Raw genomic sequence first — 13798 nt, 5'->3', positions numbered from 1 at the left:
TGCTTTGACAGTTCAAAACAGGCTACCACACCGGAACATCTTCCAGGTGTTAGTTGCCCAGATGCCAGGCAGGGTGCACACATGGCAGTAGTGCCACACAGAGGCCAACCCTGCAACCACAGTCCACTGGCAGCTGGCCCAGAGGGGCAGATGCCTCTGCTGGCTGTGCAGTTCCCATCTGGGTCTGGCAGGTGAGCAGCAGGTTACAGCCAGGCAGCAGCCCCCACTGCCAGACTGCTGCAGTGGGTAAAGGGTGCAGGGAGCTCTCAGGGTTGCTTCAGTAGTTCAGCTGACATAAGGGGTAGTGTCCCCAGGTACCAATTGGCTGGGCCCCAGAAGCTCCTGAGAGCGAGTAGCCCTGAACTACTTGCCAGGGTGGCTTTTTGTACTGCTGGGACCAGGACAGGGCAGCTTGTTATACTGCTGGGGACAACACAGGCTCTAGCTCCCCCTGACTGCAGATCTGGGAGGAGCCAGGCAGGGTTATTTTGCCCCAAGTGGCACAATTTGCTCCACACCAAAGTGCATGTCTGAACATGTGCGCCAAGGCAAAAGGCCCCGGCTCAAATTTGCGCTGCTTCTATTTAAGCTACTGCAAGTACACGTGCTTGTATGTGTGGACACGCCCAGGGAGTCAGTTGACTTCAGCCTGTTCCCAACTCATTCCAATGACCTTGTATTCGTTTTTGCTTTGATACAGACCCAGGCCACTAGTCTATTTGTAGAGCTTCTAGTTTATTCTAAACTGAGAAAATGTATACCATTTCATATGTGATGATGCACCTCACTATCTGCACCCCCTTTACAGAATTCTACATCTTCCCATAAAGTAACGGACTCCTTTTTTTGGAAATGAGAAAGCAGCAGCTTATCTTTATCACTGGTAAGTTGATAAGCTAATAGAAATAGCAGTGAAAACCAAACATGATCATTTGCTTATAAGTAGTATTAACCACTCTTTGATCAGTAAGCAGAATCTGATCATTTCCGTTGGTAAATGAGCCATGAAAATGAATTGTCAAAGTAGTGCCTTGCATGCTGTTTTGAATACAATTGCTTTCATGGGGGAAACAAGCACTATATAGAAATATGGTTATGTTGGCCCTAGAAAAGTTTGGCAAAAAGCAAATTAAGGCTTGTCCTACAACTTATTTCACATGGGTAAAGGGATCTTTCAACAAAGAACAAATTGCAGACTCAATGCCTGAGGGCAGAACCCTTCAATCTTTGACTCCCTAGAAAAAGTTCACTCAAGGATTCAATTCCGTGAAGGTCACTCAACCCTTAAAGTTGGAAAGAGTACACACATTTATAGCTGTCAGAAAACTGTATTTACCTAACTGATGATAATATTTTTAAAATGCCATTTTTATCCTTGCACAAAAAAAAAAAAAAATTCCCCTCACATTTAATGCAACCCTGTTGTCAGTCTTTTTTTCCTCTTATTAAAAAAAATAAAAGGTAGCAGAATAAATATAGTATCCCTGTCATGCAAGATGATTATTTTTTTTCCACTATAGTGATCCATAACTCAATAATTTAAGGCGGCATAAACAGGAGTATAAAGGGGTAGAGAACAGGGACAGCAAGCAAACCAAAAAAAAGAGACATGAATCTAACTAATATAAACAATTCACAGAAAAATTTCACACCTTAGAAAGAAGACAACTTTCTTCTAATGCTATTCTAATATTAGTAATATAACTGATTGCTGAACACATGAAACTGGCATGGATTTCAATACTGTTTTTGTACCTTAGCATTAAATAAATTGGTATCTCACCTTTGTACTTAAGATAACTAAGCACCAAAGACTACGTCTTTTAATCATCTAAAGTCAAAATGCATGCCAAGAACTTGAAGTATTCCTGTAGATAGCTTAAAATGCAATGAAATTAATTCCTCTAGCATAAATGAGCCTCTCTGTAAGCTCAGTTAAATGCTTCCTTAGTTCTGACGTAAACAATTTTCAACAATAAAAATCAGTAGACACCAAATCTCTATTTTGCATGGATAACTAGGAATTCAATGAGCGACCTGTTGAAATGAGGAACATTTCAAATGTATGCCAAAGAACACCATGTAAAAAGTTATCGTAAAATGGACTGGAAGGGACCTGGAAAATCAAGTCTGGTCCCCTGCCATAGGCAGAAGGTTAAGTCAAAAAGCCTGGGGTGCTTCCTTTTCTCCATGGCTAAGGACAGACATTACACACAAACCAGTTTAAGCGATCAGAAACTGGTTTAAACCTGTAACAGAACAAAAGTTCAGTGCACATACACCAGTTTCAAAATGGCCAAAACTGGTTTAAGATAGATCTGATACTACATTCAAGCAGGTTTAACCGATTTGGCTCAAACTGGTTTATGCAATGTCTGTCCCAGACCCCTTGCTGGTTTAAACCAGACATCCCCAGCATACCAGCATGCTCTCTGGGCTGGGCTCTCTGCTCCAGCCCAGCGCTGCCACCGAGGGTAGGGGGGAGACTAACCCTCCTCCTTGCCCCGTCCTGCCTCAGGGGCCGTGGTGCCCCGCTGCTCCAGCAGCAAGGCGGGAGGACCCAGAAGACCCATCTTAGGTCTCTCCCCGTCCCACCGGCAGAGGGGAATTAAACCCCTCTCTGGCCAGTTCAGCCCAGATTGGCCATGCCCCACAGCACACTTCCCTGCAACAAAGGGCATGCTCTAGCACCCCCCAGCTCCTGGCCAGAGCAACTATATGCATGTGCCCACATTTCTCTCTGGACTGAGGCATGTCTGCCCTGTTACAAACGGGTTCAACCTAGGCAGGTTAGACTAACCTGCAACGGTCGATTCATTTCAGGCTCTGGCTTTTTGAATGTCTGTCCCTAGCCCTGACGGCACCAGAATTTTAGTATCATTAGTAGTTAGTTTTATTACTTAAAGTAATTATTGAAGGAACTTGTTATTGAAAGTGAAGACTTCACATTTTGATTTGGACGTGGTTGGCCCTAAGCTCATTTCTTCTCTATACACTCACCTAACAAAACCACCATGTAAAATATTAGAACCATGTGCCCATTTTACTTTTTTTCCTTCTGAGCGAGTTAACATTTAAAGCTAATAGTGGAGAACACTGTGATGTGAGCCTTCAGGCGTCTGAAAGGTTCTCAATGAAGCATGTGAAAATGAAAACAGCCAGCTGTGGTTTCACCCTTGTATGTGTGGATACACATAAGAGAGTGATCTACAGGACTGAGCCAGACTGGGAACAAGGAACTCCCACATTCCAGTCATACCTCTCTTACTGCCAAGCTTTTTAATATTTTGCACAACTTTACAAACATTGCCTAGTTATACATTTAACTATCACCATCGCATTTTGAGAGCAGGAAAGTGAAGGTCAGCCTGCTTGTCAACTGTCCAAGGTCACAAAGCAAATCACCATCATTACCATGACTTCAATGTGTCTCCTGATCCCTTGCCCATCCTTTATATAAGCAAAAATATTCAAAAAAGGGTCTAGTGATTGGGGTCACTTAATTGGAGACATTCTAATAGAAATTAGGTTCAAAGCACCTTTTACCTTTTCCCCTTTAAATGGAATAGCTTCAAAACTGAAATCTTTCAAAGATCACAGGTTTGAATTCCTCTTGGCCCTAACTTTTACACCTCTCACACAAAGAAGTGGAAAATTCATTAGTTGTGCTACAAATGCCCGTGGTTCTGATGTTTCACAGGTTGTATTGAATGTTACTGCTTCTGTTTGTCAATGTGTGTGACAAATTTCACTCAACTTTTGATAGTCATTGCTGAAAAAGAGACATGGAACTGGAATACCAAGATAAATCAGGCCAGATATGAGCTGGACGAGCAGAAAGGAAGAGTAATACAGTATTTATCTATGTTATGGCTGCTTCCTCACTTAAGAATTACATTGAACTGTGGGTTTTAAAATACATATGCTCTGAAAGAGCATGGTTTGGTCTTAATTGAGCAAGCAATAAGCTGAGGTGTCTATTTTCCTGCAAAGCTAGTCTATTGGCTAATATCTTCTTCTGAAACCTGTTTGGTCCACCTGTTGTATCATGCCTAAATTTCAAGTCCCCATTGTAGTGTTAATTAGGGTTCCTAGAAACCACATAATGGTAAGAATAGTGTTAAAAATAACTCAGTCAAGTCATCTGGCCTGGGAAAAAGTCTTGCTTTCTAATTCTAGTTCTGACACTAATTAGGGTTGTAGTCTTGGAGAGATCACTTAACTTCTTGCCTGTTTCCTCATCCAGAAAATACCACCATTAATCAATATTTACCTACTTACCATTCAAAGAATTTGCAAGAATTAATTACTGTGTGTGCATCTACATGTGCACTTTACTGTGCAACAGACTAATTTACTAAACAGTAAGTGTCACCGTCTGCACATGCATGGCAATTGGGCCTGTGTAGACTAACTGACAGCACCGTCGGATATTCTCGTCAGACACAGGTACTATCCAGTGACAGAGTAAGTTACTGTGCTTAAGCGCACATGTAGACAGTGACGTTGCAATTAATTTACTCTGGATCAAACTGCACCAGAGTTTATCCAGTCGCATAACTGCACGTGCAGGCGTGCCCTGTTTGTACAGGATTTATGATTTTGATGTTTGCAAATCTAAAGTTTGAAATGTATAAAACACCTACATATATTTTGTAAACTACTATTACTCAACATAGAAATCTGATACAAACAAAGTAAGAGTTTCTGAGCAAAATAGTGTTTCTCAAATGGGCACTATGTGTATAACTATATGTTACAAGCTTCTGTAGGATACCAGAGAGAAAGGACTGGGAAAGCAAAAGAAGAGAAAGGGCGAATAGAAGGGAAAGGGCAAGTGAGAGGGGCGGGGGGAGAGAAAAAAATTAAGAACTTTACAATACTGCTTAGGTCACTGGAGAGGGCAGAGCATGATTGCAATGGCACAAATGCTACTTTTTGCTTTATCTATGATGTGGAATTAGAGAGTCCACAACAGTATAATATAAAAAAAGAAACATCACCCAAAAGGTTGATAATCACTGGCACAACATAAAAGTCCAAGTCAGGGGTTAACAACCTTTTAGAGCAGCATAGTATGTTTGAGACCCAGGTGCTGCCAGTCACTCACCCACGACCAAAATTCCCTGCTGCTCCAATTACCTGCCTGCTCTGTGATCCCCTCCATTGACAAAAAACCATGGCAAATGCCAACAGAGAGTGGAGCAGCAAGGAAGCAGAGCAGAAGGCTCTAAGTTATCACTTGCATGCGGCCCCCTTTAAATTGGTTCCTTCTCCCCACAGAATCACACATTCATAAGCCAGAGTCAAGCTCTTTGTGGGCTGGATCCCGCCTGTAGGCCATAGGTTGCCAGCCCTGATCTAAGTACACATGTGCAGAACATTCTATGGGTTTTAGCACTATGATCAGCACTGACTTTTACAGGGACCAGAAAGCTAAAAATCCATCCCACCAGTGAAAAAAAAAAAAATCTAATCCCCTTACTGAAATTACTATGGGTCGAATTCTATTTTACCTTTACAGGCCTAAGTGGCACTTACGTAGCCACTGAAGTGCCACTTTCGGCAGCAGTGAGGCTTTTAGATTCTATTTCCACCTGTGGCCTAATAGGCTCATCCAGGTACATGCAAAACTGTCAGAAGTGAGACTGAGAAGAGGGCAGCACTCCATTTTTCAGACAGACAGGTTTGTGGTTAGGGCACTTGCCCAGGGAAAGGATTTGAATATGCATCTGCAGACTAACAGCACCACCCACCAGGCCATGACCTAGGCATCATCCAGAGCAGTGTTTCTGAGTCTTTTAAGTACCCCCTAACTTCTGAACATTTTAATAAGTACCCCAACACTCAATTTTCCAGGGGATTTTATATTTACAGACTAATGTGTCCTATATGTTGGAAGAAGGGCAGTGTATATAAGGCCATGATATGACAGATGTCTGATCTGGTGTGGATAGGGTTGCCACTTTTTACACCAAGGGTACACAACTCAAGTATGTACCTGGGCTAAAGGTGACGTTGCCCAAAGCTAGAAGCAGCAAAGCATGGCACACCAAATTATTACTGGGGGGATTTAAAGTGCTGCGAGAGGGCGAGAGAGTGTGTTGGGGTATCCACGTACCCCCTGCCGGTTCTCACATACCCCCAGGGGTACACATACCACAGGTTGAGAAACTATGATCCAGAGCATGCTCTTGTCTCTTCTTGAAGTAAGCTCATAAGACAGTTAATAAGAGAAGATACATGGGGCCAGGAGGAGAAAAAGCCAGCAAGACTGGTGACTGGGCCAACTGTCCTGGAAGAGAGAAACTGCTCATAAGACAGAAATTATCTCTCTGCTTTTTACCTACTATATCCAATTAACATTAGATTCAAGTTGCAGAAAACCTGTCAAAAGACACAAAACCAGGGTTCTCCACTCTCTAGCCAGGTCCATAATCACTAGGCTATTGGGTTCAAAGGCAGGAGGCTGCTCAGTCAGTCACAGAATTTTTCCAAATAATAAATTGGGGGACGTGCACAGAGTTACACATAACTGGGCACTCCTATTTTGCCCTGGAGACTATGTGGCCATAAAACATCCTTTTGGGAAGCACAAGGTGAGCATAACAACATACATGCTGCTTATTACATATGAATCTGATATTTGATTTACTTTTACAATTAAAAACAAGCTAAATTGTAAGCTACCATGAGTCTTTTCTTAGGGAGGCATCATATAAATCTAATAAATAAAGTGACTAAAACTGCCCTGATGTTGTTATGTGCCACTTACGCACATAAAGGTAAATAGGATTGGGTTCTATATTTAATGTATAGGATCACATATGTTGCCATATACATGTAATGTATTCAATCTCCTTTTCCTGTCCATACATGTGAAGTCATTATTTACCAACAAGAATCGTCTTTTATTGAAAACATTTTTCTTCATTTGAAGTGTATTTCCTCAGCCTGAATGGACATTATATTAGTGTTTCATATTAGCTTCAAGTTAACTTAAGTATTGCTCTTTCTCCAGATGGTGTAGTATTACACGCAAGTCTATCAGTCATTTCATTTACTGCAGTGGAATGAAATTGCCGTCTGCCCTCTTAGAGTAGTAGAATATTAACTCCTTAGAAATAAGGTCAGTGTTTTACCAGACAAATACCTCTTCCTGAAAGTGAAGTGAGCAAATATGTATAGAGATTACTCAAAATGTTTGCCGCCACATCTATCCTTGGGACAAAGTGAAAAGTTGTACCACTAAATAAATTATACTATGAGTTTAGGGGGCTTTCTTTGGTAGTGGAACACTATAACTTGCACTTAGTTGTAGGCAAACAAATAAAATCAAACCATACCACTCCAGGACTCTGAACATTTTCCCATTTCTAAAAGTGAACTTGAACTTCCTCTTTAGTGCTACATCTTCTCTACCTGACCACACACCAATTTCCAGATGTACTGAACAGGTGGTACCAATATGGCATAAGATAGGGCCCTGTCACACATTCATTTGCAACAGCTGCGAATCATTGGAATACTGTTAGGAAATAACCCTCACCTGAAAAAAAATAACTTTGCAGTGCCAGGAGCTCACATGATAAAATGATTGAATATGGGTTTGCTTGCATTTTAACTGCCCTCAGTGACTGCATATACACATGCTCAGGGATGGGAGGGGGATTTTAGAACAGTTCCCAGAGAGCCACTTTAATCAAAATGGCTCAATGTCCCGTGTATTAAGTCCCGCAGCATTTCAAAATGGCCACAAAGTGCTTTATCTAATGCTCATTCAACAATGGAGCATTCCAACTGGAATGTGGAGCAGACTCAAATTTGAGCCTCTATTTTGTGCCGCAGCATATGCTCCTGCACATGCACTTTGTTGCAGGACACCATGTCCCCCTTTTGGCAAACTGCCCTTGCCCAGCTCCCGGTGTGCTGGAGCAGCTGGGGCACAAATGACAAAGTGGCGATGCTCTGGCTGGCAACCAAAGTGTGTCCCTGGAGGACCAAGCCTCCATTTGTTCTGGAGCACACTATTGTAGCGTGCAGTGCAACTGCACAAGTTTGGTCTCTGTGCTGCAAATTTGCAGCACGGGGCATGTTTTAAGGTTTCACGCATGCAGTTTGTAGTGCCACAAACCGCACATGGTTGCATGTGGGGGGACAGCCTCTGAGGGTGAAGTTACATGTCAGCTCATACTAAAGGCACGTGAAATGCAACCACGTGCACTTTCAAGCTTGTCAACTTGTGTTATACCACTCTGGGCTATGCTACCTAGCTCATGTTAAGGTAATTTCAGTCTGCTCCATAGAGATAAAACAAGCAAACTGTAGTCCTCAACCATCCCAGGATGCACTGCTTCCAGCCCTCCACCCATCCCCCCCCCCAGAGTAGGAAAAGAACCCCAGTGTCCTAGCTCCTAGCCAAATGAAAATTTAGGGTTAGTACCAAAGAGGTATGGCTTAGACAAAATCTTCAGCTTAAATGATGTACTACTCATCAACATTCTGCTTTCAGCAAGACTAACCATTCCAAGTAGGATGAGTGGTTGGCCCCTTTCCACTTCCACATCTGAGCCCATCAGTGAGCTAATCAGGGATCAAGGCAAAGATAGAAGTTAGCTTTGCCTGCATAATCAATCATATGGGTGCAGGGCTTAGAATGAGTCATGGAAGTGGAAGAGATCATAAGAGGAGAACAACAGTAATAAATATTAATACACATAACTAAAACCAGATTTGCAATAATAACACTTGATCATTACATATCATGCCCGCTTGTGTGCTGTACATAAATAAAGCATGCAAATAACTGTGGTAAACCTAGCACTGCAATGATAGGAGTTGTTCTGGCTGTTTCCAAATTGTTTTGATTCTGCTACTTGAGCTTAGCAGGCCTAAAACTGCAAAGGTGAGGGTGAGGAACTGCTGACACCTGCACCTCTTAACTTTCCCTTTCCTGGCCTAAGCACAAACAACTCGGTGGAACTGGGCAAACTACTAGAGTCATACTAAAGTAAGGTAGGGTGCATGACAATCCAGGTTCTGGTTTCACCAAAGAAGATAATTCGATTTAAATGGAGAGAATCTTTGTTCTATGATTGAGATGATAATCATGGAATGCCAGGATAGTGAACAGCAAGTGGTTTAGCATTTTAGTACAAGGTGAGCATTTGTACACATTGTGGGACAAAAATGTATGTGTATAAATGCCCTTTGAGCCTAGCAGGATAGGCCCAGCATTGCAGGGAGAGTTACAGGAGCAAGGGACTACTGACACCAATGAATACAAATTTCAAAAGCACCTAAGGCTATGTCTATGCCATTAGTGGTGGCGTGTGCCAGTAGGAATGTCCTTGAGCATGCCCTGCCCATCCATTCCCATAGGTTTCAAACACAGAAATGTCCCAACGAGGTTAATGTAAGGGCCTCCTCTCACAGTTGAGTGGGAGTGGTCCCAAGAGATCTTAAGAAAAACCGTGGCCTCACTGACCCATTCTCAGGTTTAAACATATGAACAGGAACGGGCAAAGTGGAGCATGCTCCAGGGCACCCTGGACAGGTAGAGCCAGACCTTAAGTGATTCATGAGCTTAAGATCCATTTTTAAAACGCAGGGCCAGATTAAAAAGCATTTCAATAGGAGTTGTTTTGAAAGACCCCAGGAGTTGCCCATCATCTTTATTTCAGGGGTGTAGGTTGTAGCCGTGTTGGTCTAAGGACATAGGCAGACAAGGTTCTTTAGGTAAATATTGGATTTACCCGAAGAACCTTGTCTACCGATCATCTTTAGGCACCTAAATATCTTTAAAAATCTGGCCCCTAGGCAACATGGAGCCTTAGTCCTACTCAAAAAAAATAATGAATTAAATAAATGAGGCTTAGGTTCCCTGCATCACTTGGTTTTGGTAAATGCTGGTAATTTCTAAACAGGGTGATGTTTTGTTTCTGCAAGCTTGCGAACCTTACTTTGTTAGGTCAATGCTATACATTATCCGTAAAGAGTTAGAATATTCCGTGCCAGACGCATATACTCTATTTCTTCACAGCATTGCATTTCAGTAACCACAAAGTCAGCATCTTTAAAAGAGTTGCCTAAAAATAAATCTTTTAGGTTCAACCATGCCATTTAGGCTTGACACTGCAGTTTTGCTCCTGCAATGAGGGGAGAAAAAGCATCTGCTGCTTTACTTCTTTACAAAGTGCATCAGGCTTTCTTTGCGCGGTTCCAGCCAGGACATGTGCAAGGCACAGCTCTGCCATCTTTGAGGTGTCTTGTGCCAGAGGGGGCAAATGGAACAAGTGCTCATGTGTTCCAAGAACAATAATTACTCCCGACTGCTACACAGGAAACCCGAGTAGATGGCTCCTTTTAACCTCCCCACAAACAGAGCAAAGAGCATGCAGGCACATTTGAGCCCAGGGATTTCCCAAGAAAGTATAATAGGGACAGATTTTGGTGACAATTACCGTAGTTTCTCTGAAGCCAGAATAATGCTGAAAGGGGATTTATGAGACAGCTAAACCAGAAGCTCTGAACAGGATTCATTTCAGCAGCCCAAGAGAAGGGAACAGACTGTACCTCTCTTTATCCAAGGCAGCTGCTTCAGGAGAGGCTTTGGTCCTGAAGTAATCTTATGCCCCATACACACCTCAGTGGCACAGGACGCAGGTTCCTTCTCAGTTTAAACACTTATCCAGAGATGTCTTTAGACTACAAATTCTTTTTTTAACTGTAAATTTAATCTCTGGAATATAAAAAGGTCAATACCATAGCAAGGGGAGGGCGAGCAGGGCAACTGCCCCAGGTGTTTAAGCAAAGGGGAGCCAAAAGGCGAGTCGCAAGTCAATATTTTGTTATAAATATTTCCAAAAAATGTGGCTGAAGTGGCTGATAATGCCACCAACAAATGCCGCGTGCATGTGTGCAACTGCAGCATGCACGTGGCCAGCCCGGCAGCTTGGAGAGCAGTGTCCAGCTGGTGAGTCTGTTGGGGGGGGGAGGGGGGGGGGGAGGGGAGGGGCGTGTAGGGGTGGAGGGAGGGAAGGGGCATGTAGGGGGGCAGATCAAGGCCCCCCCAGTGAGGGAGGAGTGGGACCGAGACTGGGGCAGGCTCTGCCCAGCTGGGGTGGGGCACAGGATGGAGCCACAAGCAGCTTGTCTAGGGGCCACGGGGGTGTCCCACCATTGCATGCACCCTCGGGTAAGCATTGGAGGGCGGGGGGGGCGCATGTGCCCTCCGGATCTATGCACAGTGCAAGGGTGGACTGCCACTGCGGGCTTGCCCCAGGCGCCAAACTTCCTTGCTATGGCACTGTAAATCGTCTTTTTATTACATGGATGCATGTATCCAGCACAAAACAAGACTATAATTCTTGACTGATGCCTCTAGGTAATGCTCCAGTACTTACTCCCAATCACCACCAAAACAGGAAGGGAACCACGTACACCAAACCACCACTAAAATGAGAAGCCCTGTACTCCAAGCACAAAAGTCCTACTTCTTCATTTGAATTCTGGTTCTTGTATTGATTGCCTTTGTCTCGTCACCTGACTGCTTAGCTTCACCTTTCCTTTATCTATGAAATACAAATTCTCCTCTTCACTTGCCTAACTCAGCAGAGTTAAAAGGTGAAATGCTAGATAGAAAAAAAAAAAAAAAGTTCTCAATCAACAATTATTTGCACTTACAAAACAATTTTGGTTTGCAAAAAAAAACAAGAACCGTATGGAGAATAAGTCATACGACAATGCAGTGAAGTAGAACAAATACCCTTTTTAAAGATAGGCAAACTAACGCACAGCCAGCCAATAACGTGCTAGAAATCCCAATCTGCTGCTACTACCCCCAGACAGCCTTCACTTAGAAAGTTAAGTAAGCTTTATTTGGGACAAATTTTGAAATAAGCTTGCAAAAATGGTAACTGCAGTAAGAAAGTAAATATCTGGAGGCCATGACATTATACTAGAGTTACAAGATCCATTTATCACCTCTGGAAATAGACCTTGAAATCTCAATCACAAATTTTATACCAAAAGCAAAAAAAGGTTAAGCACATTCACTTAACTTCTGGGATCTGGAAATGGAATGAAAGTAGACTCAAGAAGAAGAACCCCCCCACATATTTAGTTGTTTGTCCTTTTGCTTAATTTACAGGACTTTGACATCCCTTCATTCTCACCACCATAAAATGCTGCTGCTCTTTGCTGCCCACAACATATTTTGGAATTAATGGTCCAACTACAGAGAGAAAACAGAAAGACTTCCTCACTGTCAAGTCCCTTGCAAATTTTGATTTGCTTTAAAAAGCGTTCTGTACTGACCTTCCTTCTACCTAGACCTTCCCATCAACAGACTTGGTTAGACTGATGCAATTAATGCAAAGGGTACATTTCAAGTCTCCAAGAGGGAAACAAAACTTATGGTTGAATGGAAAGGAAGCATATTTCTGGCATTAGTTTTAAAACAGCTTGATGGCAATGCAACTTAATTGTTTAAATAGTAGGAAAAGCTTGTTTCAGGTCACTTTAATCCGATCTAAAAATAGTGCATCAGCATTGCTGGAAGTCCTAAATATAGACTTGCTTAAGCATTATAAAAGTGCACTTGCAAATACTGGGGTGGGTTACATCATGTTCCCAAACAATCCCCATCTTACAGAACAAATGAGGGGGGAAAAAATCATCCATAAGCTACACTTTGTGGGAGGGAAGGAGCTACAAACACAACAAGTGGGGGCCCAATCCTGTACTCTATAAAAACAAGTCATCCCAAATAAGAAGGAAAGGGCAATTGCAGGATCATATATAATAAGGGGGGAGGGTGAGGGGGAAAGGAAAGCCAAACACAAACAGATCTTTGTGCCTTCTATAATCAGGAGCTTTAAAGCAGCATTAGACTTCTTGAGCCACCGCAAAGTCCCAGAGGGGCTAAAACACCAGTTCAACTCCAAGGAAACTTCCCCGTAACACTATGGTAGCATACCAGCACTTAAAAATAATCGCATAATTTCATACTAGGCCGTTTTCGCTCCCTTCACAGTAGATGCAGCTGGCATGTAGAAGCAAGTATGAGGATGGGAAGGGAGCGGATGAATCCCCCGAAAGGCGACTCTGCTTCTCCACCCAAACTTTGCGCCGCCACGACTGCCGCGCGCCGCCTCCCCCGCGGGCTCGCACCCCGCCCAGGGCGCAGCGCCCCCTCAAATTTACACGCCGAGGAGCGAGGGGGCTAGCCACGCCGGCAGGCTCCAAAACTTCGGGCAGCCGGGTACAGCTTCAGCCAAAAATATGCCGCAGGGACCTGCTGCCGGGGGGGGATCGAGCCCAGAGACCCACCGCTGCATCGGCCGAAGAAGTGGAGCGGGAGAAAGTCCGGGCTCTCCCCCCGCGCTCGCCTGGCACCAGCTCGGGGGGGGGTCTATCCGGGGGGCACCCTTCAAGTGCGAAGCGTGCCTCTGGCAGTTGCAGAGAGCAGCGGAGGTTCTGGTGCAAACCCTCCCTCCAGCTCATCCAATTTGGGAAGTTTCAAAGGGGGGGGGGCATTGTTCCCCAGCAAACAGGGCTCCGAGAAAAGGGGGCATGAGCACCCGCCGGCCCCTCCTGTACTGTACCTGGCCGTGTGCCGGGCTTTGAGCACGCTCCTGCCAAAGGGAGCCATGGTCGCCCCCGGGCCGGAGCCGCACCATGCAGGGGCCCCGGCTCCTGCCAGCTCCTTGCTAGTCCCGGAGCGTAACGAGGCGCTGGAAGTTGTGCAATTTACAGCTAACTTGAAGCGGCGGCTGCACCTTTGGAGCCCTGCCCA

General features: G+C 44.0%; 1 protein-coding gene across 1 annotated transcript in view; it reads right to left on the bottom strand.

Moving 5' to 3' along the window:
- The window catches only part of RASSF9 (Ras association domain family member 9), a 38287-nt gene extending 24489 nt beyond the window's left edge, over positions 1-13798 (bottom strand). Inside the window, exon 1 of the mRNA XM_006027919.2 lies at positions 13608-13798. Within this exon, the coding sequence (XP_006027981.1) occupies positions 13608-13654 (47 nt within the window). The 5' untranslated portion in view covers positions 13655-13798. The remainder of the gene's footprint in view (positions 1-13607) is intronic.

This window comes from Alligator sinensis, unplaced genomic scaffold (assembly GCF_000455745.1).
Source record: "Alligator sinensis unplaced genomic scaffold, ASM45574v1 scaffold90_1, whole genome shotgun sequence".
Lineage (NCBI taxonomy): Eukaryota > Metazoa > Chordata > Crocodylia > Alligatoridae > Alligator > Alligator sinensis.
The sequence above is the reverse complement of the archived record's forward strand: the minus strand, read 5'-3'. Positions and strand labels throughout refer to the sequence as shown.